The sequence below is a fragment of the Mandrillus leucophaeus genome, unplaced genomic scaffold (assembly GCF_000951045.1).
Source record: "Mandrillus leucophaeus isolate KB7577 unplaced genomic scaffold, Mleu.le_1.0 Scaffold100, whole genome shotgun sequence".
Classification (NCBI taxonomy): Eukaryota; Metazoa; Chordata; class Mammalia; order Primates; family Cercopithecidae; genus Mandrillus; species Mandrillus leucophaeus.
The window spans coordinates 6,302,604-6,330,177 of record NW_012098099.1 but is presented as its reverse complement, the minus strand read 5'-3'; the positions used below and the strand labels follow the sequence as shown (position 1 = coordinate 6,330,177).

The window sequence follows — 27,574 nt, the reverse complement described above, 5'->3', positions numbered from 1 at the left end:
ATAAGGACAACCGCGTGTGGAGGGTTATTGTGAAATTTAAATGATAAAGTATGAGGAATGCATAGCACTCAGTCTAGCGTATAGCAGATGATAAATATTAAATTATCTTAAAGAGAAAGGACTCAAGAGGACAAAACTCTGCAGGGGGAAGAAAATGTCCTTTAGGGTCAGACAAAATTAGGTTTGATTTTTGGTTCTGCTACGCTTGTGTTGCATGACATCAATTTCTTCACCTATAAAAAGGGAAATACTCAGCTCATAAGGTTCTTGTGCATCTTAATAACAGTGATTATGAAATCTCTAATGTTCATTAAATCTTAATAGGTCATAAGTATTAACTCATTAAATCCTTATCACTAACCCGACATTGGGTAACATAAGTAAAATATCGAATAAGATGTTTGTTATATAACAAGTGCTCTCTAAATGTTAAACTTCTTCTACATTTCTTTTTCTCTGTGATTAACCATTGAGTTGGAGATAAGATAACTAATTTTCTGATATGAGTCCTAAGAATACGTCACCTCCTTTAAATGTCATGCATTAAAAAGACTTAAAAGACGTGCAGTGTAGGAAATTGCAGTGTATTTCCAGAAAGGTAATGAAACATTACCCAGTGTTTCAAAATTCTCAGCTTCTTTGGCTTTGAGTGCATAACAGTTATTCAACATGGACAACCTGCCACTTTCTGAAACAAGAAATCTGACTGAATCTGATCTGTAGCACAGATATTGCCCATATCCATAGGGCTGATGATTCCTGAGTTTGGATTACAGTTTACTGTTTAAGCTTCTCCAACAAGCAAAGACAGAAAGAAGGTCTTCTAGGGATCTATAGGTTGACAGATAATTCTCATTTTTATGTGTGTGCCCTTGGTCTCTAAAGGGCTAGATTTGGATACCAATGAAAAGGTTGAGTCCAGACTGTCTTCATCTTCCTTCCATGTGAGAAAAATCACACTAGTGAGCCCTTTAGGTATTATATTTCTTGGAGGATAAAAACAGGAAAGTTTACTGAATGACTTTGCCTGGCCTTAGAAGCTGATACTTGAAACTTCATTTTCAACATCATCATCACCATCTGGGCATTGAGTTCAAGTACAGCTTGGACTGATTTCATTGGTTTATCTTGTATTAGATTTTAAAAAGATATTTGTCCTCAGCAGACCATTTTTTTTTTTTTTAACATTAACTTTTTATTTGTTTTTCTTCTGATTAGGGCAAAATTCTCAACAGAAAAGGATGCTGTCCTATTTGCACCGAAAGTAAGTTTATTCCTTTGAAAATGTGCTATTAGTATTTGTTTTGCATTTTATAGTGAGACAAGAAAAATAGGGGTGTATGTTTCCCCCACATTTTATTTTTGTAGGTATATATAGGATGGGATCATCTGACCTCCCTACAGACATTTTACGTCAATTGTAATTCTCCCACAGAAGTACAATTGAGACAAATATAGATACTTCCATCAGAATTTGTTGCTATGAGAAATTAAGAAGATAAATGGTTTGATTAGGTTTTAAAAAGGACCAGATAACTTAATGTGCATTTTAACTGCTAATAGCATTTGTAGTCATCGCGGTTAAGATAATGCTATCCGGTAAAACCAAACATTATACAAAGGCTAGGAGGGGCTTTCCTTCTCCCATTATAAAACCAAACAGCTGCACTTTCTGCTCCCTCACCCCACCCCCACCTCATCACCACGTCACCTGGGTGCATCCAGTCTTGTTGTTGGCAAAGAGAAAACAAGAAGTCATTGGGCTGATGGTTTTGCCATCTTATTATGTAGTCATGTGTCACTTAACAGGATGCGAAATGCCTTCTGAGAAATGCATCCTTAGGCGATTTTGTTGTTGTGTGAATATCATAGAGTACACTTACACAAACCTAGATGGTATAACCTACTACACACCTAGCCTATGTGGTACAGCCTGTGGCTCCTAGGCTACAAAGTTGTATAGCATGTCACTGTACTGAATACTGTAGGCAATTGTAACACATGGTAAGTAGTTGTGTATCTAAATAGAAAAGGTGTAGTAAAAATACAGTATTATATTCCAATGGGACCACAGTCCTATATGTGGTCCATCATTGACCAAAATGTTGTTGTGTGATTCATGACTGTTTTTAACTGTATTCTTGAAAGTTCCTTCTAAGCATGGCCTATTCTGAAAGCCGCCTGAGACTGTACTACTGATCATACAGACAGAGCATAGCAATAGCTTCATATCAGTCCCACATGTAGACATACGCCTAGATCTATTAGCAAATTGCCGTTTTAGTCCTCCTGAAATTCATATGGTTTTGAGATAGCTTCCTGGAGTGTTTTACTGAAAGAGGCGTATTAGTAATGTCACTGTCAAGTTAGTTCCCATGTATGATAAGTAGGATTAACAAAGTCATAAAATCTATCAGCGTATTTTATGAGCCAGTTATGTTTAGAGAAGTGGACTGGAAGGCAGTTGAAAGCGGCTTTCACATGGGCACAGGTTTGTTCTTTCCACTTCTCTAAAATAGAGTTTACATTACTAGAATACTAGACTCTGTTGTTTTTTTAGTTGATTAGTACCTTTGGACAATAGATATGCAGGGTCATTATGTGTGTGTGTGTGTGTGTGTGTTTATATAAAACTATTAAATATAATATTTATCTACTATACATGTTACTATTTTTAGAAGCAGAGAGCTATTAAATAGTTACATATTAGATAAAATGCCGGTTGAATTACTGAAAATTTAATTATAGATTTAATAAAAAGGGTTTACTTTAAAGATAATGAAGTAAATAAAATAACTCAAAGGAGGCCAATGAAATATGACTTAGTAGAGAATAATGCAGGAAGACAAATTAGCTATGATTAACACACCAGTTGATTTAAAAACACGTGTACAATCTAATACATTTAATCATCCTCCCAGAAACCCTGAGGAAAGGGTTTGTTTATGGATGGTTCAGAGGCTGCCTTCCAGTTAATTCCTTTCTGGGTGAGCAGAATAGAGTCTACATTGATGAAGTTTTCCTCTGTGTCCATGTCAATGGAGATGTTTGCATTTCCCCATAAAGTGTCTCCTAGTCGAAGCAGAGACAGACCTCATAGGAATGACTCTTATTTTCCAGTTAACTCTTTCAATTTGCATGAGCACAGACTCATTACATCTGCCAATCACATTGTTGTCAGGCAGGATCACTGCTTAGCAGCTTCATAAAAACATATGACCAGCTGGGCGCAGTACCTCATGCCTGTAATCCCATGCCTGTAATCGGGAGGCTGAGGAGGGCAAATCACTTGAGGGCAGGAGTTTGAGACCAGCCTGACCAACAAGGTGAAACCAATCTCTACTAAAAATGCAAAAATTAGATGGGCGTGGTGGTGTGGGCCTGAAATCCCAGCTACTCAGGAGGGTTGAGGCAGAATAGCTTGAACTTGGGAGGCAGAGGTTGCAGTGAGCCGAGATCATGCCACTGCACTCCAGCCTAGATGACAGAGCGAGACTCTGTCTCAAAAAAAAAAAAAAAAAAAAAAAAAGCCCATCTTGTAAGAAACAGTCTAAATCTTGAATTATTTGACTGTATTTTGCAAGGATCAAATAGGTGATTATTGAGATAGTTGAGAGAAAAGCTACATTATGTTATTAGTTTATTCATTATGAGCTGGACTTTCCATGTCTAGAAAACTGGTGACATCATAAAGAAAAAGAAAAGAATACAAATGGAAGGAAAGGTATTATAAAATAGGAGCAAGCTTTAAACTGGTAATAGTAAGTACCATATTGTGTTAACCACGTGAATAAGCTCATGCCTTCTATCACTGAGAGAGGCAATTGGCAAGGGAGAAAACCACTCAGCTGGAGGGGCACCGGGAGGACAGTGACTCTGCACCTGCATGGAGCAGGTCAGTCAGTGCTGGAAGAGCCCATGCATGTGGTTCTCTGTCCAAGTCTCAATTATATCATCAGATGGCTATTTCTCAATTTCCTTTGGTGTTTTTTTCCATCTGTTTACTCTCTCCTGCTCTCCAGCAGTTCTTCCATCATTGCTGTAAAACGCATTCTATTTGGCGAGGCTTATTTGTTCAGATTGAGTTGAGAGATGGGCTGACTTCCAATTTTTAAGCAATGCCCAGTTTTTCATAGCATATTCAGGTATATTTATTCTGATGTCCTTTAGCTGTGGCTTCGAGACCTCCTACTTTGAAATTTCTTTGTCATTATATCCAGGATTCAAAACAAACCTTTGGGCACATTTTTCCTCCTTTGTAAATTATGCAAGCTCTCTTGAAAAATGGATTTCTAGAGCAGAGAAAGCAAGGATGAAACTACAAAAAAGTCTAGTGTTTTCTAAAGCCAGAAAAACAACTAATTTATGTCTTATTAAAACACATACAGTCTCTCCCTCTTTCTCTTGGACACACACACACACACACACACACACACACTCACTCTCCATGATGTTACTGCAGAGTTTTCAACCTCAGTCTTACTGAGAGTTTGGCCAGATCATTCTCTGTTGTGGGGCTGTCCTGTGCATTACAGGATCTTTAGCAGCATCCCTGGCCTCTAACCACTAAATGCCAGTAGCATCCCCTGCAAGGTTGTGACAACCAAAAATATCTCCAGACGTTGCCAAATGTCCCCTGGGGAGCAAAATTACCCCTGTTGGGTGCCACAGGCATTCCAAATAGAGGAAACAGCATGGGTGAATGCAGACATGAGCACCTGTGGTACTAGTAGCACTAACTAACCCTCGACACCTGTGGATTAGATGCAGTAGGAGAGTAAAGTGAGCTTAGAAGCCTCTGGGTTTAATTGAGTATGTTTCCGTATTTTAATTCTCTAACCCTGCAACAAATTATGAAGGCATAATTATATCTTGAATGATTTTAAAAAGTTACTATCTTTACTTTTGTTGCTAGGAAGCTAAAAATAAATTTGTACTCCACCTCTAAAAGCATGCAGGTTTTGAGTAATAGGCTTACTCCTGGCTTCATCATATATGTCCACTCTTACATGTTTTCAACTATTTACTTTGTATGTCTGTAAGCTGCTTCCAACCCTTTTCGGAAAGGAGGCAAGAATACATCCATGCACAAATAAATGCATATGTAAATTAAATGGATTGATTACAGAGCTTCAAATACTCTCCAATTTATTTTGGTTACCTGTGGTAGTTAAATGAATGTTGCATTATTTCTAGCACATTATCTGTTCCTAAAATCCCACAGAATTTCTCACTTATTGCCTGGGTTAGTTTTAATCTTGGTAGTGTTTGGGGGCTGTCTCAGATCTTTGAAAGGAGTAACGAAGAGGAAACTTGAAGTACATGTGAGAACATTCTTACGGGTCTCTCCTTATAACAGTCAGCAGTAATGGTAATTTACAATTCTGTAGGTAAGAAATAATAGAGGAGGCACAAACTGTTGTCCTACCCACAGTAGGACAGTTTTTGTAGGGTTGGCCTGAAGGAGCAATGATGACTCTCTCAAAATAGGGGAACAAAAGTCCTCTGAAAATCAGACCTGAAGGAAGTATGAAAAAGCATTGCTGTCTTTTTATAACATGGAACAGCCTCTCTTTCTCCCTTTTCAACTGAAAAGAATTAGATTTGATTTTGATGATTTATTTAAAATAAAATATTTGGAGTAGGCTACACAAACTTTATAAAGCTTTCTTGCAAATGCTTCTTGCCAAAGTGTGAGGCTCTAGCCTTAAGTCAGTCTGGACTTGCCTCGGCTGGGCTCACATAAACATGGAGTAGGTGACAGGGAGGCCACTCGCCTGTTTTGTGTGTAGCATTTTGTTTATGCAAGATGTTGTTTTACTGCGTGTTGGCAAATAGTAGGTAGAATCTTGATCTAACCACCCAACAGAGACCTGAATCAGATAAATTCTTTGCTGGCAAGATATCTGTTTTCTGACATAAATAATACAGTGTCAAAGTTGTCACTAACAAGAACGGTGCGTGTGAGGTGTGTATAGAGAAAGAGAGGGAGAGAGAGATGGAGGGAGGGGCAGAGAGAGAGACTGAGATTGACAGATTGAGTATATGAGAAAATTTAATCTCTCAACCATCTACAAAAGCAGAGACAAAGGCAGCCCAGACGTGCATGCCCGGTCCCTGCTGTCATAGGTTCATTAAGCTGTACCTGTAGCTACATCAGACCTAACCATCAGATTCCCAGCTTAAAACACAAGTTCATGATTACATAACACTGAGGCTGATTGAATATGCCGAGCACAGATGTGCATTTAATTGAAATAACCTCAACTACATGTCCCACAAGTAACAGGAAATATCAAATTTCAGCAGCTCAGGGTGGGAGGAGGCTCACAGTTGCCAGGTGACGTTTTAAACCCCCCAGGGTTAGTTTCCAGCTGTGTGCAGGCTGCTTTGGTGTGCCTGCTCTCCTAGGGGCCCTGCCTGCTGCCTGCACCCACCACAGCCACTCATTTTGGCACATCTGACATAAGCCCTCTGGGATGCGTACAGGTAGCTCCAATTAAACAGAGTGGCTGTAGGAGGGGGAGAATATAACAACAATTTCATTTATTTCCCTAGAAAAAAAAATAATGAAACAGTAACGTAGGGGCCCATTTTATGAGAAATCTCCACTGACAGAGGTTCTGCAAATTAGTGATTTTGTGTTTGAGCAAGGTTTCTGGCCTCAGGGGCTGTAAGCAACTCCAGGTCCCTTAACACCAAGAGTCTGTCCTTAACTCAGGAAAGCAAGGAAATTCGAAACCAGAGCTCAAGATGCTTGTAGAATAAGAATTTGTGGTGTTGACTTTAGCCCTGCCAAGGAGGTGTTAAGCTAAGTGGCCACTGAAGTTTCTGCTCCAGCATCTGGAGTCGGACTCGACACTGCTCCTCAGGCCCAAACAGCAGACAGGGGTGGCAAATAAAACCCTCTGTACCACACATGGCGGCTGGGAGATCCCACACCGGTAGAAACCAGGCTGGAAGGAGCATGAGGAAATCAGTTTGTTTGCTGTTTTATATGCTGTTCTGCTCTAAGGAATATTGTTACTTTAATTTTTCTTGCTGTAAATTAGTACAGAGTTGAAGGAAACTGAAGTTATTAGGAATCGCCTTTTCTCTACCACCTACTGTCAGTTCCCACAGGGTGTTAGTACTCAGTAAGTCCTTGATAAGTGATTATTTGATGAATTGACAATCACCACTGTCATCATCCATAGATAACAATAATAGCAATAGTACAACGGTAGTACCATCAGCAACAGCAGCAGCTAATAATTATTTGGCATCTGCCGTCTCTAAACACTATCTTGGGCAGTCTCATTTAGTTTCATTTGATTATCACAGCTGTCTTGTGGTCAAATAGTGCTGTTAGCTCCATTTTACAGTTGAAGGAACTGAGGCTTAGAGGTTAAGAAGGATGCTTAAGGTAGTTGTGGAGCTTGAATTCCAACCGGGTAGCTGGCCCGAAAGCTTGGTCTGGAATCACTTCCCTTAGCTTCCTTGTCATTTTGTACAGTTTGATAACCAGTCGAAGTTAAGAAGGGGAAGAGAAGGCCTGGAGGGCTTTACAACTTGTAAGAATTGTAGACTGGTGAAGGACTTTAAGAGGAATTTCCAATTAACAGTGTTGTCCCTCCAACCACACCATGGTGGAAATGGAGACTCAAGTCTCCCGACTTTCTTCTACTGTGGCATCTCCGTCTTTCTGCTCAAATACAGAGAAGTGGTGGTTGGTATGCTCTGAGCTCACTGACAAATCAAACTGGCTTGGTTTTCCATTTTGTTTGTTTTCCATGTCTACTAGTTTTTCCAGTTTTTTTTTTCTCTTGGTAACTCAAGTTACTGGGGTCAAGTGAAGATCTCCCCAGATTTTCTTTTTAAGTACATATAGTTTTAAACTTGAAATAACTCTGTGTATAATCTCCACCAGGAATGGGTAAGAGCAGAGTTGCCCTGCCTCTGGAGCTCATCACCATTTAGCCTCAGGAAATTTGTAAGTGAAGGGATCTTAATATGAGGTCAGACATCTCACTTTGCAGGTGAGGAAACTGAGACTCACAGCAGTACTAACTGAAAGAGCTGGGATGAGGACTTGCATCTTTTTAAAAATCTCCTAATCCAGTATTCATTCTATAGGCCTCTCTGGATTTTTGCTTGGGAAATCTATTTTTAATATAGATGTAGCATTATGACATAATTCAATTAAAAGCTAGTTTCTTGCTTAATTTCGAAAGAATGCATTTTATATAGAAAAAGATATGCAAATTCATTATTAGACATCTGGTACAATATAGCCAAGGCTGCCATGTTGAATCTCAGTAAAGTTGCAAGTGTCCAGTTTTGACTGAGGTTATGTGTGACGGAAACGCCTTGGTAATGACACACCTAAAATACAGCTAAATGACAAAACAAATGAACAATAGAAACCCCAAGCTGTGAAACTTAAAAAATACACTTGGTGGAAAGTACTGTATAATTAATTATACATTACTATATGCAGAGCTGAGGCAGATTTATTCCTCTTTGGAGGTCACATCTCCTATGAGCAAAATAAAAGCAACAAAAATTGCTACTTCTACTACCTCTGCAATTGCTCCTATAACTAATGGTGACTTATTGAACATTAGTCCATATCAGTCAGGTATTGTGATAAATGCTCTCCATTTTGCCATTTAATCCTTACCATGTTCCTATGAATTAGAAGCCATCATTAGCCTGAGGGTGAGAGAAATTAAATAGTTTGTGGTCAGCTAATACACTGGCCTACGAGACTCCAAAGCCCAAACTTTTATGCACTATTCTCTGTTCTCTATTGACTAAATTTTTATTCATTTTGAAAGTTCACTTCTAAATAGATATGAGGTTTGCCAGTTACTTTCTTTTATACATAACTAGCGGCTCCTACTTACAAGTGGTTGTATTTACTCACTTTTTTAAAAACTTACGTACGTTTATGAGGTCACTTTAACCTCTTCAGTCTCTTGGGTTACAATACTTCAGTTGTAACCTTTGCTGGGAGTATGGAGAGATGACTCATTAGCTGTGCTATGTATGGCCCTTTGGTGTGAAATTCATAGTCATGAATGCTGTCATTCTTTCTCCTTATCTCTGTTCCCTTCTGCCCTCACTCATTGCTCCACCCCTCTTCTCTGACTTCCCGTATCCTTCTTTAGTGCAAGTATCTGTTGTTTTACTTTTTGCTTTTTCATCTCGTAAACCCACAGATCTACTTTCATGGTGCCCTTTCTGTACTTTCTCACTCTGGTTTCAGATTTGTTTAAGCTTTGAGGTCCTTAACATATCACTTCTTAACAAGATGCTAATGTGGTAGATCTCAGCTTCTTGGAGAACACATTCTTCTTTCAGAGTATTGCATTTGAATTTTGTTAATAGTTTCTACCTTTGATTCCCCCAATTATTTGAGCTGGGAGTTGGATGGAGGGGCTAATGGCTGTTTCCAATCCCTATTTGTTGACTGAATTCTGGCGCCCCCATGTCCCAGCTGCACAAGATTTGAACCTTGATGTTATTTCTCATACTTTTGGCATTTCTCCCCCATGTTCCTAATCAATCATCAGGTTTGCTTGTCTCTTTGTGATATTTTTTGAATAAATACTTTCCTTGCCATTCCCATGGCAGCTGGACACTCATCCTATTGCTTGCATGTAATCTCCATCTCTCTTCTCCTTCACCCGTTTTTGCACACCCCTGTCAGAACCCAAACTTGGCTTTCATGGAGACCTATGCCAACTTCCTTCACTGGTCTCTTGCAGTTTCCCAGAATTTGTTTTATAAAACACTAGTGCTGAGGGATAATAATGAGTAATATTTTGAAAATAAGGTTCTGTGATTAAATACACTCAGGAAATGCTGGGTCAAGTAAACTTAAATGTGTTTCCTTACTGCAGAATTCTCAGAGCCCTTAATATGCTGATGTGCATGGTGAAGGAGGCTGATGGAGTATAGAGCGCCTCCAAAACTAATTTGAGCGGCAGAGCTTTTTTTTTTTTTTTATTTTAATTTCTACTTATTTTGGCAGGGAAACAGGCAGGATTGATGTTTCACAGGAAACATATCAAGAAATGCTGGTTCTTTGGAATACATTTAAACTTCTCAGGCTGGCAATGAATCACAGGCCAATTTATTTAGACAGCTTGGGTGTCTTGTATTTCCCAAAGCAGCTCTGCACTCCGGTCTGATTGGCCTCCTGCTCTTCTTGTGTAAGCTGCCCTCTTATCTATGTCCATGACTTTATTTACATTCTTCTTTCGGACTAGAAGGCTTACTTCATTCTAGCCCTAAATCTGTATTTTATGTCTTTTATAGACTATCTCAATTTACATTGTCTTTTCCATAAATCTATACTTTCTAAGTTTGTTACAGTCTTTCTCAACCCCATTTTAGCCAGCGGTAGATAACTATTTGCTAGATTTGCGTACCATTTATAATAAGGAAACGAATAATGACTACTCTGAGTGTCTCTTACGATCGTGGCAGCTTTGCAGTGCTATCTTTATAATCACCCTGCAAGGTAATTGTTCTTAGAGTCATGTTATAGGCAAACAAATTGAGGTTATGTAGGTAGTTTGTGCATGATTTTCTAAGTCTTAAGTGACAAAATCAGGAGTCAAACACAAGACTCTTAAAAGCAATAATATGCTCAATGTCTGCCAACTCCAAGGAGGCTTTAAAGCTGGAAGCCGGGTTAACTTGGAGATGTGAAACCCATCTCTTTAGGTCAGATATACTGTTCTCTCAATTGACAAATAAAAACTTCTGGTTTAAATAGAGAAGAAGATGTTTTAAGGTCGGATCTTGGAGAGTGAGAGTGGCAAAAATGCATCTTCTGTGTGAACTGTATATTAACATTCAGTGAGCTTTCGGCATTCCGGAAGGTGCTCTGGAGGACCTGAATAAAAAGTTGATACAGACCCTGAGCTCAGAAACATTTAATGTGGTTGTGGAGATGAAATAAAAACACATTATATAAGGGAATCATGTATTATCGTTTATAATTGACTTATAGATAGGTGTTCTTAATCTAAACTTCCCAGACTCGTAGGACAGCATTGATCAGTCTTTTGACAGAGTCTTTATGAACCTCTACATTTGAGAGGATATGAGTATCTACACATTTCTTCAGATTCTCAAAGAGCTCTGTGACCCCAGCTAGTTAACAACTTTGCAGGATGCTGTGGGGAAATGAATGGCCTTGAAGCCACAGTGTCTTGGGTTGGATTCCATCTTTACAAGTATTGGCTGAGAAACCATGGGCAATAAGGCAACTTCTTCAAACTCATTGCTAAAAAATTAGGGTATTAGGGTATGAATATACAATGTGCACAGACATAGTAAGGATGAAAGGGGATAGTGAGGATGAAAGGGGATACGGAAAATATGGAAAGCATCTGACATGGTACTTGGCATATACTAGTTATTTTATACTAACCACATTTAATGTTGCTAAGTGTACTAGTTACCTATGGCTACAGATGACAAATTACCGCTCACTGGCTTAACAGAGCACGAATGTATTGTTTTACAGTTCTGGAGGTCAGGAGTCTGAAAAGGGTCTCAGTGGGCTAAAATCAAGGTGTCAGCAGGGCTGTGTTTCTTCTGAATGCCCTAGGGGAGAGAATCCATTTTTTGGTTTGTTGTTTGTTTTTCTCTTTTCCAGTTTCTGAAGGTTGCCCACATTCCTTCACTCCTGACCCCTTCCTCTAGCTTCAGACTTGCCAACAGGAGGTTGAGTCCCTTTCACACTATAAGGGCCATGCACCTGCCTTCCTCTTTCACTAAGGGCCCTTGTGAATACATTCACCCCTTTCAGAAGTGCCCATGTTGAGGTCAGCCGATTAGTAACCTTGATTCCATTTGCAAACTTAATTCCCTCTTGCCATGTAAATAACACAGTCACAGGTTCTGGGCATTAGGAGGTGGACATGTTTGGGGGCCCATTATTCTGCCTACCTCTCTTGGTCATATTAGGCATTAGAGGTAAGTTCTTTTCCCATGTTGTTCTAATTCTGATGTAGCTTTCTGATTTTGACAATAATTTTTGGTAGGGTAGGTTATCTCTATTCAAATGGAGAAATTGGACTGCCATGAATTTGAATTTCTCAGCTAGCTTTCTTGGCACCAGACATAGTTTCCCCATAATGTTCCTGATTTTTCAGATTTTTTTTCCTAAAAGTCTCTTTATTCTGAAAGCATTAATTCATTATTCAGTTAATCGATTAGGCACAGTTCTTTTGGTTACCTGCTGTATGTGTCATTACACTGAACTATTTTAGTAAGTTCAGTGTGGGCAATTTTTGTTTCACCAAAATATGTTCTCAAATTAATTAACTAACTCATTCATTCAACAGATATTTATTGATACATGATATGTGTTACAGCAGTAATATTTTTCAAGTAATGAAAAAATGAATCCATGCATTACATATATACCATTATATGTTGCTTAATGGTAGGAATATGTTCTGAGAAGTGCATCATTAGGCAATTTTGCCATTATTCAAACATCAGAGAGTGCACTTACACAAACCCTAGGCTAAATGGCACACCCTATTGCTACTAGGCTACAAACGTGTACAGTACAAATACTGTAGGCAATGATAACACAATGGCAAGTATTTTTGTATCTAAATACATCTAAACATAGAAAAGTTACAGTAAAATACAGTATTATAATCTTATGGGACCACTGTCACTCATGTGGTTTGTTGTTGATGGAAACGCCATTACGAGGCACGTGTCTACCTGTAGACGTTCTGTATACATGGCAGTGTGCCAGGCGCTGAGGGGTACACATAAAACTTACAGGGAGTTTAAGGTCTGGCTTAGAAGTTAAGAATATGCTAAAACTATAAGCTAAGGAAGAAAATGATTTATCATAAGCAGGCTATGACTTTGGTACACCCTAGTTTTGATCCCTAAAAGGAAAAACTTAGTGTGACTACAAGATAGAGTATTTGAAATTAAGACTGTCCCAGAACATCTGGGCTATATGGTCAGTTTTGCTTTTGGAATTTAGAGGAAACAGATGACTTTGGCTGAGGCACCAGGGGTGTTGCTTTGGGAAGCTGGCATCAGGCCGGGAGCTGAAGGATGCGTGTGCTGTGAACTGTGAGGGAGTGCTGGGCAGGCACAGGCCACTGCAGGGCCCAGGTGAAGGGGGCCAGCACTGGGCTCCATGACCGAGGCCTGGACTTTAGCCCTGGCTATGGGTTTGGATGTGTTTTAGATGAGATCTTGTAGTTAGGGACTGCTTCCTTTGTTTGCTCTTTTGTTTCGAGTTGATGAGCTCGTGGAATTATGGAAAATATGTGAAAGCAAATTCGTAACATTTAACAATGTACCTACACAATATTTCTTGAAATCAATTTTTTGTGTACAGATCAGTTACAATTTCTGGTGGATTGTAGATCGGTGGAAAGTGACCTGCTTCTCTCTTTTCCACCCCTACACCTATACATGTTAGATTATTTCCCATTTAAGAGGTCAAGGAAGGCACCCAGGTGCCACGTGGTGGATCATGTGCTGACTCTTAGGTCCCTTTTGGGCCAACAGCCATCAGTGACATTCTGTGCAAGGCGGGGGGCTCCTGAATGGAGAAGTTTGGGTCCTTCTGGGTTGGACCACAGCCTCTTTCTATCAGAGGCCTCTGTCATTGTTCAGGCAGGGCCTAGACAAACAGCCTTTCCTGATTTTTCACCCAAGCTTGGCATCATCACGACGCTTACCTGTCTGAGATTCCTGGAGCCCCTGCATGACACAGTCACCTCGGAGTCCCATGGGGCCTGTTTCCCTGCAGTTTGGGCTGAAAAGGTTTAAAGCCATGTTTTTTTATTTGTTAGGCTTCCTCATGGTTAGAGCATTATTTTTGGAAATGCAGTGATCCATGTAGTAGCAAAGTATGATGAGCTGGAGAGACCTTCCTCTTTGCTGAAGTAATGGATTACAGTAATGGAGGTAGTGTTGGAGGTAGTAATGGAAGATAGAAGTTCCATCCTGTGCTTTCAAAGTGAAAAAACATTTTAAAGACTGGAGAAATCTTATGACATGTTAAGTAAAAAATAGAAAATCAAATTTCATGTACAGACTTATCTTAACTATGTTCAAATAAATACATGCCCAAAATTATAAACAGTGGCTTTTTCTTAGTGGCAGAAACATGAATGATACTTTTTTCCCCTTCCTTATGCTTTTATGTTTTTGTTTTGTTGTGTTTGGAGGGGAGTGGGGTTAGAGTTTACTCAGTTTCTCTCTTTTTTTTTTTTATAACGTGTGATTGTATAATTTTCCCTTAATTTTCTTTGACAGATGTTTTGAAAATAATCACTGCTCTCAGAAGAAAGGCATTTCATTAGAATAAATATATCCATGACATAAATAAATGTACCTGATATGGTTAGGAGAAAAGTGTTGGCACTATCATTTCAGAGGCAGTGTGACTCTCTTATTTCTCATAGTGATCTTATTAAGGTATGGAACATCAAAGTGGTATGTCTTTAATCCAGCATTTTTAAAACTTTTAAAGCAAATATTCTTTTTCCAAAAGTATACATAGTCATAGCAAGCAATGAAATGTAAGTGTAAATAATAATGCAAATACACATAAACAAGAAAGAGGAAAAGAAATGTCACACATAATTCTATTACCTTAGAGAAAAACACACACTCTTATTATCCGATTTCGTACACTTCTGATCTTTTTTCCCCCGTTTACCTGTGCATTTGTATCCATATGTTGAAAACAACTCAAAACAAAAATGAGATCTAATGATTTGACCTACAGGACTATGAAAAAATGTGCCACCAGTGATAAACTGGCACCTTTCTCTCCATCCTCTGACTTATGCATATTCAAACAAGGTTAGTTTCAGGATGGTCTGTTTCTGTAGCCTCCCTCCCTCCCTCTGCCTATCACGCCAAGCTTTCCAAAAGAGTGTGACTGGACATCTGGATGTGTTGGACTGAAGCTAATTTCACTGGGTCCACTGGAAAAAAATTATATGAGGATGCTGTGTTTATTTCTGTCCCCTAAGCGTTCTCGAGCCTTTTCCTTTTGCAGCCAGGCAGATTCTTGTAACACTGAGAATTCTCACTTGCAGACACTCTCTAGTGCACGTGTTCACTGCGCCTGCAGGATCTGGCATAGGGGCCCGGAGGTGCCAGGAAAAAGGGCCAAGGTTTCAAAATTATTTTAGCTCATGATACAAATGTCCCCAAATGCAACACATAATTTTCAGGCATCTTCACAGTCATGATATTTTGTTGGCCTCTTCGATATTGCTGTCACACAGAAAAATCATCCCGATTTCCAAACCCTTCCCTTCCATAAGTTAGGGCCTCTTGAAAAATATCTTTCCTGACAGCCCTGTTCACGCATGATTTCTCTTGCCCAGAGTCTCCCTGGACATTCTTCATTGCTTCCCGCCCAGCTATGAGCAAGCTCAGGCTTCCCCAGGGTCACTTGAGGCAGTAGATCTTCTGTTGCGTCTATGAAGACTTGCTTTGTCATGTAATTGGCCTTATCTACAAGTACCCACAGTTTGACTCTTAAAAACAAAACAAAAAATAACAACAAATCAAAAACAGAAAAACATAAGAAAGAAAATCGTGTCACTTATGGTTCTTCCACCAAGGAATAACCACTGTTTTCAATTTTGGGGTGTGTATGTTTTGGCGGGGGTTGTGCATATTTATTTTAACATAGCTAAGATTATCCAGTACATAGAATTTTATTTTTGATTTTTCACTTAACATGTCATAAGCATTTCCTCAGTCATGATGGTTATTCACAAACTTTTTCAGTGACTAGATCATAGCTCATTTTATGGATTGTACTGCAAAGTGCTTAGCTGTTTGTTTAATGTTGGGAGAAAATCTAAATACCAATTTTCTGATGATGCCTCCATGATCAGCAGACATGTAGAAGAGTTTTAGGGTCTGTGATGAGCTTTCTGCAACTGTTAGCTATTAGTGCTTTGATTAATGATAATTTTAATGTAATTGTTGTCCCTGGTACAAGGAGAAGATTGCCACAGGAGAGTGTGGGCAGCAGGTGTGGGCATTCCCTGTGCCTGCTCCCCACTGAGAGAGGACTTCCTCAGGAGTGTAATTTCAAAACCTTAGGAGGTACCTTGGCCTTTCCAAGCTGAGGTCCATCTGTAGCATGCTCAAAAGCTCAAAAACGTTGGTTTGTCTGGGCACTCGTGCTGAGAAGGTGGAGTTAAGGACCCGGAAAAGTCCTTCTCTTCAACTGGGTGCATCTGGGCATCAGGTTACTATATAGTCCTTTTGTGGCATATGTTGGTATTACTTCCGAACTGTCATTCTCCTGATGCCACTTAGGGTCCCAAAGAACTGCCTTGTTCTCCCTCAACCAAAAAGCGACATCTTCATGGCCAGGGAGACATTCCATTTCATGGGCAGGGAGAGAGACTGTCGGGGGGAAATGTGGGATAGGATGACTTTGGAAGTAATCACATGGAGAAAGGACTGATAAATGCACTCTGAAGAGGTTAAATAGCTGGGAACTAGTTGAGAAGGTACAGAATTAGGAAGGTGGGGAGAGAGTAAAATGTGAAGCAACACACCATGTAAAATAGGAGTCAGAAGGAAAAGCGACCAAGAAAGCAAATAAGAAAGGAGCAGAAAGGGAGGGTAAATTCTAGTATTACTGCTGAGCTTTCAAAATGTGTCTCTTCCACCTACTTTTTCCACCCTGCACCCCGAGGAGTGCCTTTTATATATTCTTTAAAATATTTGTTCATTGAAATTCTCATAAATGCCAAAACTTTTCCTTTTATAGTCTCTCTTAAATATTGACAAGAAAAACCAATTTAAAACAAAAAATTAATTTATTAAGTTCCAAATGTATGTGCTTTGTATGGAGTCATATGAAATTGACATATAAAATGACATAATATATCATAACATAAAGCAACATTACTCTCCAAACACTTCAGAAATTAAAAGCAAATGTTTCCATTGGATCCCTTTGGTCCTATCAGATCAGCTGGCACATCCTTCCTCTGTCTTGACTCAATTCTTCCCTTAGATATTCTGAGAAATTACTTATATGACGTTCTCATATTCTTGACCTGGTATTTTTATTCTGGTTATTATTCTTGATCTGGCTATTATTCTAGTGTTGACTGGAAATTGTGCTTTTTATTATAGTTTTTTTTTATTATTTGGGCTAATATCTCTAAATGGATTCCTCATTTCCTGGTTGCTTCATGCCTTTTTGAAAACAGATAAAATATATTTACATGCAGAACAAACCAACGCCAAGATTTGTTTTAAAAAAATATTTAATTTTCTATAAAAATCTTTGGACTGCCCCAAAGTGTAAAACTTCCCTTTGATCTCATAAGTATTTGAATTAATGATATTTCAGAATGATGACTCCATTGGGATTTCTTAACTGTACTAAATTATGTTTTGTAACTTATTTTTCATCCAGTTTTAGATCATGGTCCTTAGATCAAAACATAGGAATTTTTGGAAAACATATAAAGACTATCCGTAAATATTATTAGTAATTTGTTTCCTGACACTATTAAACTTGTATCTGGCAGTTCTGTTGATTTGTCCTACGGAAATACATGGGTGTTGAATATCAGTTTTCCTTAAGAGCATGAGAAACATTTAGCACATCGTGTTTCTAATTTTTTTGAATTAGTTAAATGGAAATCATGCTAATGTCTTGGTGTATTGTCACTGATGTTGCTGCTATTTGTTTATTTATATATTTACTTTGCTCTTGTATATGTGGGTTGTGAAGTAAGACCAGTTCTTAGTTATCTTAGTTCAGTTTCTTCATTCCTAACGTTAAGACCATGGAAGCATATCTAGGCTACAAAATAGGCATGCTTCGAAAATTCAGAGGTTTTAAAATAGCTTTCAAGTATGAAAGAACCAGAAGTATTCTGAGTATTCTGTGAGGTTTGGCACAAAGCTTTAAAAACGACGACTTTTTTTTTTTTAAATAAAAAAATTGATTTCCGTTAGTGTATCTCTGCTAAGTCTCCCTCTTACCCAGCAGGTGCCCCTGATTTCTCTGTAAATCCTTGGCTTGGTTTGTGACCCGGCTTTTGTCTCTCACTCCTCCGCAGAGCCCGGCGTTTGCACGGTGTTTGGAGATCCCCACTACAACACTTTTGACGGTCGGACATTTAACTTTCAGGGGACGTGTCAGTACGTTTTGACAAAAGACTGCTCCTCCCCTGCCTCGCCCTTCCAGGTGCTGGTGAAGAACGACGCCCGCCGGACGCGCTCCTTCTCGTGGACCAAGTCGGTGGAGCTGGTGCTGGGCGAGAGCAGGGTCAGCCTGCAGCAGCACCTTACCGTGCGCTGGAACGGCTCGCGCATCGCGCTCCCCTGCCGCGCGCCGCACTTCCACATCGACCTGGATGGCTACCTCTTGAAAGTGACCACCAAAGCAGGTGGGGCATCTGTGGCCTCCCTCTTGGTCTAGCCTCCGCCTCACTTACCCGTTCAGCAGCATTGCTCCGTTAGAGTGCTCAGGAGATGTGGTTCCTCCTCCGAGGAAAAACCCAAGGCAGAGCCAGGTTCCAACTGCGGGACTTGCCTCATGCCCACTCACAGGGAAGGCGCATCCTGAAGATGCCACAAACAGCTGGAGACATTTGCACCATATGGAGTCTTGCAATTGGATGCCAGTCCCACCAGTCTTGCAATCTTCCCACATCCAGAACCTTTCCATCCTCTGTCTAAAAATAGCAGTTGTACTCTCCACATAACCCCTCTCTCGAGTTTTGTTGCTCTTTTAGGCCATCGATGCCCAGCTTGGAATTGTCAGTGTCTCCCAGCTCAGCCAGCTATGTGCAGTTTCACAACTGGGAGAAATAGTGTTTCTGTGTTACCATCTGCCCAAGACTTTGCAGCAGAGTCCTCAAAAGTAAACAGCTTAATATCAGTGATGTTCAAAAGAAACATAAATGTCCACAGCAGAAGGGCTTGTCCTTGGCAAACTCTGATATGCAGGAGTAGCCATAACCCACGTGGCTATTCTGTGCCACCCAGGCCCCTTCTTTCTCAGCAGCCCATGGTGCTGTAGGCTCACTGGTCTCTCCCTTTCCACTCCAAGAGCAGATATATTCCCCCTTGGGCCAAACTAATTTTGACTGCCAGTGGTCCACCAGGCTCAAACTCTTGTCTGTTATTTGCTACCTAAGAAAGGCATCTTAGAAGCAGAACTCAGTTCTTGAATATCAGCCCCAGAGCATAAATTCAGCTCATTTTCACATTTTGTATATCACGTATGGTTCCTTCCCTGGTACCTTTGGTTAATATGTATCTTTTGTCAGTTGGACATTGCACTGCCTTTCCTTTGGCATACTCTATTTTTTTAAAAAAGCATGATACTTTTAAGGAAATGAGTGTATTTCTTGCTGTTTGCATCGATAAGAATGTAACAAGTGTGAAAGTTATCAGTTGGGTTCCTGTTTCTTTGGATAATGAAACATTTGACAAAGCAGGCACTTTTCAGAGGCTATGGAGACTGTTTCTACCATACCTTCAGAACCCTGGTAATTACTTCAATTCAAGCCAAAATGTATTTTGATAAGTTGATTTGAGCTTATGGAATGCCAGCTTAGCTAGACAAAGGCAGGAAACCAAGAAGCAGCCCAGGGAGCTTTTAGTTCGAGTATAACATGTTTTCAGTGACAGAATGTTAAGTATTAATATACTGGAACATTTTATAAAGGAAGAAAAGATTCCTATTCTTTATTTCACAGTTGTGAGAGATCTACTCATTCAAGTTTAGAGGAATTAGTCCTGCTCAGAAAATTCACACACCTGCTCTTATATCCAAAAGACATGGCACTCTGTAAATGTAGGCCCCAGGTCATTCCTTTCAAGGAGGCAAAGTTTTTTGGCTCTCTGTAAAGTGTACATAAGATGACCCGTTATTACACAGCACTAATTAAAAGCACCTTGACAATTTGCAAGCTAGCTGAACACAATAGATTCTACTGATATGGAAATTATTAGTCAACCACAGCCTAGTTCTCAAAGAAATCTTGAGTACTTGAAGATTACTAACAGCCTAAGAGGTTCGATAGTGTTCCTTTCGCAGCTGACAGAACCTTATGGAATAAATGTACTCTTTACAAAGATTCCATGTTATAAAAATGAGCAAAAGGATGAGGCTAAGAGAATAATAATAGATCATAAATGCCATAATTAGATTAGTGAATTTAACTGTTCTGTGCCTTGAACTCAGTTTTACAATTTCTTTTATTTTTTTCCATCTCTCTTTCCAAGATGCAAGTAATTTTCATGGCACTCAATACCCAGCTGAACAATTTCCTGTAGCACACGAATCACACAAGCCCTCTGCTTTCTAGAGAAGAATTCTATTCCTGTGGGCATTGAACTTGCTTTTCTCTTACTCTTTGAATGAAACAATTCTGTTTCCAGACAATAGTGTTTTCCACCCTGGTCTTTCCATCTCAGTTTGAACTACCCTTTAGGGATATTTTCTTTTTATCACCTATTGATTATCTATTTAAAATATCACAGATTTTGCTTTGAGTGTTCTTTCAGAGATTTAAAAAAAATGTATAAGCTCATGTGATCAAAGGGCACTTTCTTCAAAATAGCAAGTTTCTTCAAAAAATCAAGCCTGCACCTGGAAAATGGGAGATGGGAGGAATGACTCTTTGACCCTGCAGTTTATGTACTCTGTGCTTACCAGGGGATCATTTGGCAGGGTAGCACAGGTGGCCGTGCAGTTTGGGTGGAATTAGGCTGTAGTTGCTTAGCTAATATAAAAAGTGGGGTAGAACTAAGGCTTAGTAGCTTGAGAGAGCATTACCCACTTCCACCACACTCTCCCACCTCGACTCTTGACACTTAACAAATAATTTAAAAATATTTCTTTTCTACCATCTGTTCACTTCATCAACTTCACCTGAAGGAATTACATCACATCTACCTGAAAGCATTAACACATGGAGAACATGGCTTTTTACTTTATTTTTGGTAGAGCTTTACACTTGGTGAACCCAGAGAATACATCCTACCTTCCCCTTTCTTTGGTGTAAAATTTGAATAGAAAAACTATCAATTTGTAAACCTCACTATGGTATAGCTACAAATTTTGCACCTCCTCTCTCCTTTTTGCACCTTCTCTCTCCTTTCAGTGGACAACAGCAAAAGCAACAATGACAACCAGAAAACAAACAACACAAAACGACGATATCCACAATATTAAACAAAAACTGCAAAAAACCCAACTAGTGGTCTGGAGCCAGGTCACACGTTTGAAGGGGAAAGAACAAGTTGGTAAAGCATTCACTGGTAAGAAGGGAAAATTGGAAGGCTCTTCCTGCAGTGGAAGGAATGTGGCTGCTGCTCGCATCCCCAGATGAGACATATGCTTCAGCTTTAGCCTTCTGACTCTGCCAGTTATTTCTACCCAATTTCCCATGCAGAGAATAGAGAAACTCCTCCCAGCTGCAGGAAGGACTATCCCCAGCCTCTCAAACCCTTCCATGTTGTTTTCATCTCATAAGATGCCTATTTAAAATATTATTTGGAAGAGCAAGTCCCTCAATTACAACTTATTAGTTTTTTTTTTTTTTTTTTGTCTTTCACTACTGTAATCTACTTTGTATGGATTTTGCTCACGTAGAGGGTAAAAATATCCATGCAAACACACATGTACATGATATAGCCAGACAAAGGCGTCTGTAGTAGAATAAGTCATCCCTTCACAATGAGAAGCCTAGCGTTGGTCTGTGAAAAATCTTCTTAATGTAACAATGACATGGAGAAAGAGGAAGACAGGAGAGTGAATTACAAATTATTCTCTTACTTTGGGGATTGTGTTTTATGAATGAGATGTCATGAGTTTTGAGAAGGGTTTACTGGAAACACGGCAGATCTGCATCTTTCAAAGTGTGTGGACCACCAGTCCACTGCAAAGAAAGAACACAGTCATTCACCGTGAGTTGAATTCCCATGAACTCAGTTGCCCAAAGTCTCAAACTTAGTATATCATTGTCAGTAGTAAAGACGTTGGAAATCCCTGGTGTGTACATTCTCGACCATTTGTGGTGCTTAGAAGAACAGTATTTGCCTGCTGTCTAGGAAAGAGATTTGTAGTTTGGAAAATTTTGCAACATGGAAAATCTTCAGAATTGTGCTGTGAAAGTTAGACTTTGTATGGAATTGATTTTCTCCTCTCATTTCTCTTGCTGGGCAGCTGCCTGGCTGCAGGCTTGTGAGGTCAAGTTTCTTAATACCTGACAGAGTGTATTACAAATCATCTTATAGTTTGCTTGTCTTCTTTCAAAATGGTTATTTCAGTGTCTTGACAAGCACGAAACTCACAATCTCTTTGGCTTCACAGATTCAGTATATCTACGTTACCAGGGTAATTCCTTTATTTACTGAGTACATACTATGTGCTATATAATGTGTTAGATGATAGGGTATGAAGAAATAGGATTCATTTTCTATGATAGTCGTGGTTGCCAGAGTTGACATGGTGTTCTTACAGAGATCCACATGGGAGGTCAGCCCAGCCTGTGGATTTCTAGCAGCATGTCCCTTCTCTCCTACCTGGTCCCATCACTGGCTTCTCCTTATCAAATTATTCCCCAAAGAGACTTTCCTGTGACTCTCTTTCTTTTTTCTTTATCTAAGTCTATTTAATTTCTTTTCTGAACTCAGACTCTTCTTTCAACCAAGAAATCTCTAAAATTTTCTTTGGCCTAAGAATGTTTCTATTTCTTCCATTGACCATACAGGGATTTCCTCATGGGTCTTTCCATTTATTTCTTGAGAAACCCAGTTTTAGACTGAGGGTTATTCTACCAGTATCTCTCTTTGAAGTAACTCTTGTGGCAGTTGTGTGACCTAATCATAGGAATGCGATCTGTCAGCCTTCTCTCCTCTTGGACTATATCCAAACTTTGGGTGTATTGGCTTAAGAGTCTTACCTCTGGGTATTTCTTCCTGATCTTCCACATATTACTCTGATGTTGCTGCCTTATGCCAATTTCATAACTAGACCAGATCCTCTCTCTCTCTCTTCTTCCCTCCCACGCTCCTTCCCACTATTTCTCCTTTCCCATCACCACCTCATCTTCCAACTTCTGAACATTTGCTCATCAGCTTAATCTTGATCTTTCAGGAACAAAAGCAAAGCCTTTCAGGAGGAAAGTCGTTTTGCTCTTTCCAGCAGCTCAAAACAGACACAATGAAAAATGTTTTTGTCAGGATCACAAGAGGAAAGACATTAAAAAAAAAAAAAAAGGCCACACACGGTGGCTCATACCTGTAATCCCAGCACTTTGGGAAGCCGAGGGAGTGGATTACCTGAGCTCAGAAGTTCAAGACCAGCCTGGGCAACATGGTGAAAACCCATCTCTAAAATACAAAAAATTAGCTGGGTGTGGCGGCGTGCACCTGTAGTCCCAGCTATTCAGGAGGCTGAGGCAGGAGAATTACTTGAATCCTGGAAGCGGAGGTTGCAGTTAGCTGAGATTGCACCACTGCACTCCAGCCTAGGCGACAGGGTGAGACTGTCCAGCCTAGGCGACAGGGCGAGACTGTCCAAAAAACAAACAAACAAACAAACAAAACACGTGGACACATTGGGGTAAGTGGACAGAGACCATTCTGTTAAAAAGAGGCTTCCTCCGTGGGTGCCATTCTTTGGAGACAGAGAGTGAATAAGAGAAGTCCCAGGGCCGAAATACACCTTGATCCACTCTAGATGTTTCCTCGTGTCCATGCCACAGGTGGCCACTTGCATTCACTGGTACAGAGTTCACCCATTCACTGGGGAGACTCAGGCACTGCCAGGATGTTGCCAGAACAGTAAGAAAACACACATTTGAGACATAAAAACTCTGGCTAGAAAAGTTTGTCGTTTGTTTTGGGTTGAGCCTCAGAAGACTCTCCATGAAAGCTTCTCCTTTCTCTTACGGGTGGTGTCTTCACACACAGTGTCAGAGTGGATATGACAACATTTCTTCTTGACCTTCTAGTCAGATGTATCTATGTTCTGTGACAGCATAACATGGCTGTTCTACCTGTGACATAAAAATTCCACCATTCAGAAGGGTCATTGGCCAGTGTGGCTCCTGGAAGTGTTGGGCCAGCATGTCTGGAGGTATATGCATACTTTCAGAGAATTTCTTCAACATTTTAGATAGTCAGCTTAGCAGACCAAGAAGGGCCTAAGTTCTCTACATTCTGGAGTAAAGAGAGTTTCCTTGATGAACCTGCAGTGCTGGCCTGCTGATGTATGCACAAGAAGAACTCTTGCCCATGGCCTAATAGCCTCTACCACCACCTGAAACGTTGAAGCTTTTGAGCAAACCCAGAATGGAAGCCTGAGGGATAGCAGTTGGAAGGGTTTTACAACGACTCAACCCCAAACCCCAAGAAATGTTAATCAAACAGGGTCCATGCTTCAGGAATGGTTGTAAAATAATGAGGGAGCAAATGTTCTCATTATACCAGTGTTGCCTTTGAAGAGGATATATTCAGGAACTATATATTGATTGCTTTAATATTCTCATTATGGGAAGCGATTTGGAAATTTTCCTTTGGCATTGGGGGAATAATTACATGGTGGAATTTCTGGCTGCAAATAATTGCATTAAAAATAATCATCTTTTTTTTTTTTTTCCATTTGCACATTGTAGTAGTCGTTAGATAAATGAAGGCATGATTTGGATCAACATGATTACTTTAGGTAAAGGGAAAAATATAAACCCTAGAGTAGGATGATCAAGGGATAGTCATCTATAGGTCAAACCAGGGGTACATAAGATGTTATCAGGACAAACTTTATACTGTTTAGAAATTCTAAGCTCCAACCAGCAAATGACTCCTATAATTTCACACATTACTCACTATAGTGAGATTAAGAGGTAACCAAGAATTTGGACCAACCCTTGGTGCTCCTTGTTGGAAGACAGTCAATCATATGTTCCGTGTAAGGGTGTATACATTTGGGAATTATTAGTGCCTTAATGAGAGGTTGATTTCCTTTTCCTCTCCTCCTCCTCTAGGTTTGGAAATATCTTGGGATGGAGACAGTTTTGTAGAAGTCATGGCTGCCCCACATCTCAAGGGCAAGCTCTGTGGTCTTTGTGGCAACTACAATGGACATAAACGTGATGACTTAATTGGTGGAGATGGAAACTTCAAGTTTGATGTGGATGACTTTGCTGAGTCTTGGAGGGTGGAGTCCAATGAGTTCTGCAACAGACCTCAGAGAAAGCCAGTGCCTGAACTGTGTCAAGGGACAGTCAAGGTAAAGCTCCGGGCCCATCGAGAATGCCAGAAGCTCAAATCCTGGGAGTTTCAGACCTGCCATTCGACTGTGGACTATGCCACTTTCTACCGGTAAGTACAGTGTTCTGGGGGATGGGTTTGGGTTGCAGACCAATAATAGTCTTGACCTTGGAACATGGTGTATGAAATCTCTTGTTGTGCAGGACAAAGCTCAAAACCCAGGGTAGACATCTTTTTGCTGTTCAGCAACTGATCTCGTCTTGAGTCAGCTCTATTCCATGTCCCAAATCGGGAAATTCCAAGAAGTATTTCAGAGCGATGTCCTCCAGGCAATTCCATGCTTTTATAGGTCTGCAGTTTACTGGAAAGCTGGCTACACTGCAGGGTTTTTCCAGGTGTTAGCTTAACTCTAAGATTGAGGAGGGCTTCCCAAATTCTGGTCTAAACCACAGTAGTACAGGACAGAGCTGGTTCCCCTAAATGGAATCTCAAGTCACTCGGCTGCCTTTGGGTGTTTGAATGAGTCTGGTTATTCTACCTGAGGAACAGTTTAGGTCTGCCTTATGGTCTAGCCCAAATCAAATGTGCATGTGGAAAATAAGGAAGCAAAATGAGAATTCTTTGGATCTTGGCCAACTGTGAGACTTCATGTCCAGAGTCAGATGACAATAGAAACAGGGCTTGAGGATGGAGGGAGAAAGGAGTCTTATTAAGAATCAGGACTCCATGACCTTTTCTAACTCTTTTTAACCCCCTACCACGCAAAGCAACTGGTTACAAAGGAGAGTTGGATTTGACTTCCGCACTGCAAGGTTGCGTTTTTGAGCTGATGAGTCTGGCCTGGGTGTACTTCCATTTACTACACAATTCCATGGGTTCAAGAGCTATGGCTGCCTATAACTTTAACCACTGTGGGTGCGGGAGGAAACACGAGATGAACACAGCCCAAAAGGCCTTGTTTAAGTGATTTGCCTGTGCCTCTTAAAATTAGAAAACTCCTGTGGTCTGAAGCCACAGAGAGGTTATTTTTGCTCTTTAATTGCCACCAGTTTATTTCCCCTAGTTCTCATTAAATATGATTTTTTTTATTTGATCTTTGGACATAAAAGATAAAGTTCTATAAAGGCGGCTCGAAGTGGGGTGGAAAAAAGACTGTCCCTGTCATCACAAATCCGCAAACATGGCTGCATGTGCCAAACCATTTGGCTCCAAGTCATGGCTTTAGCTCCTTCAAGCCATTTTCCCGTTATAATTTGAATTCTCTGGGTTCCCTTCTGTCTCCTCTCTGCACCACCCCTAGACTGACGTCTTGTCTAGTGAAACTGAGGGATCTTAACGTGAGACTTTGCAGTGAGTTAAGCAGCTAGATAGACAAATCTGGTTTTATTTGGAATCTAAAAACCTTCACTTGAAGGTCTGATGGAAAGCAGTAGAATATAGCAATTAAGAACTTTACGGTGCCCCAGGGCTCAAAATCCAGCCCAGCTATGCAACCTAAAACAATGACCTAAGCTGTCTAAACCTCAGCTTACTTATCTATGAAGTGGGGATAATAAAAGAACCTACCTTGAAGAGTCACCATCCAGATTCAGTAAGATTATGAACATGAATGTATGTGCTTAGCACAATGCCTGCACATAGTCAGTGCTCTGTAATTGTTGCCATCATTTCTTCCATGATTAATTAAGTAATAAAGAAGAGTAAGGTCTCTTTTGGAAGCTCCTCTATCCTGTTTGCAAATTTGGATTGGACCCTTCTCTGCTTAAAATAGAATGGAAAGGCTGTGCTTCTCCCAGGGCCCAGCAGCCTACACCTTTGATTTTTATCCCATTTCAAAGGAATGTATTGAAAACAAAAATTGGAGAGCAGGTCTGCAGAGATTAGTTCCTTTTTTGAATGTCTATATATTTTGTCTTTGGTGATTTATTTAGTGTTATGATTTCTGGACTGCAACAGAAATATCATGAGCGCTTCAACAGAAGTTACGAATGATGACTTGGATATTTACGAATAAAGAGCATTGGATTCCTTAGGTGGCCAGGCAAATGCTCCCCTTCTGCCCTTAATGATTCTACAGCAGCTATGATGGAGGATGCTTATCTATGAAAAGGGCTTGATGCCCTGAGTTGGGTAGCTCATAAGAATGTTCTTGGGATCCTTGTGCATGGAGATTTAGAGGCCAGGATGTGGTGGGAAGCGGGCTTGTGCTCTCCTGATCAGTGTCATGGTGTCATGGTAAAGTGCCCTTCCACAGTGGGCCGCTTCTTCCTGGAAAGGGCAGAGGACCTCCGGAAGG

The 27,574-nt window shown here is 40.1% G+C and overlaps 1 protein-coding gene across 1 annotated transcript in view; it reads left to right on the top strand.

Moving 5' to 3' along the window:
• The window catches only part of BMPER (BMP binding endothelial regulator), a 260,618-nt gene that overhangs the window by 166,993 nt on the left and 66,051 nt on the right, over positions 1-27,574 (top strand). Inside the window, exons 11-13 of the mRNA XM_011973136.1 lie at positions 1,219-1,264; positions 18,108-18,437; positions 25,053-25,389. Coding sequence (XP_011828526.1) covers positions 1,219-1,264; positions 18,108-18,437; positions 25,053-25,389 — 713 coding nt within the window. The remainder of the gene's footprint in view (positions 1-1,218; positions 1,265-18,107; positions 18,438-25,052; positions 25,390-27,574) is intronic.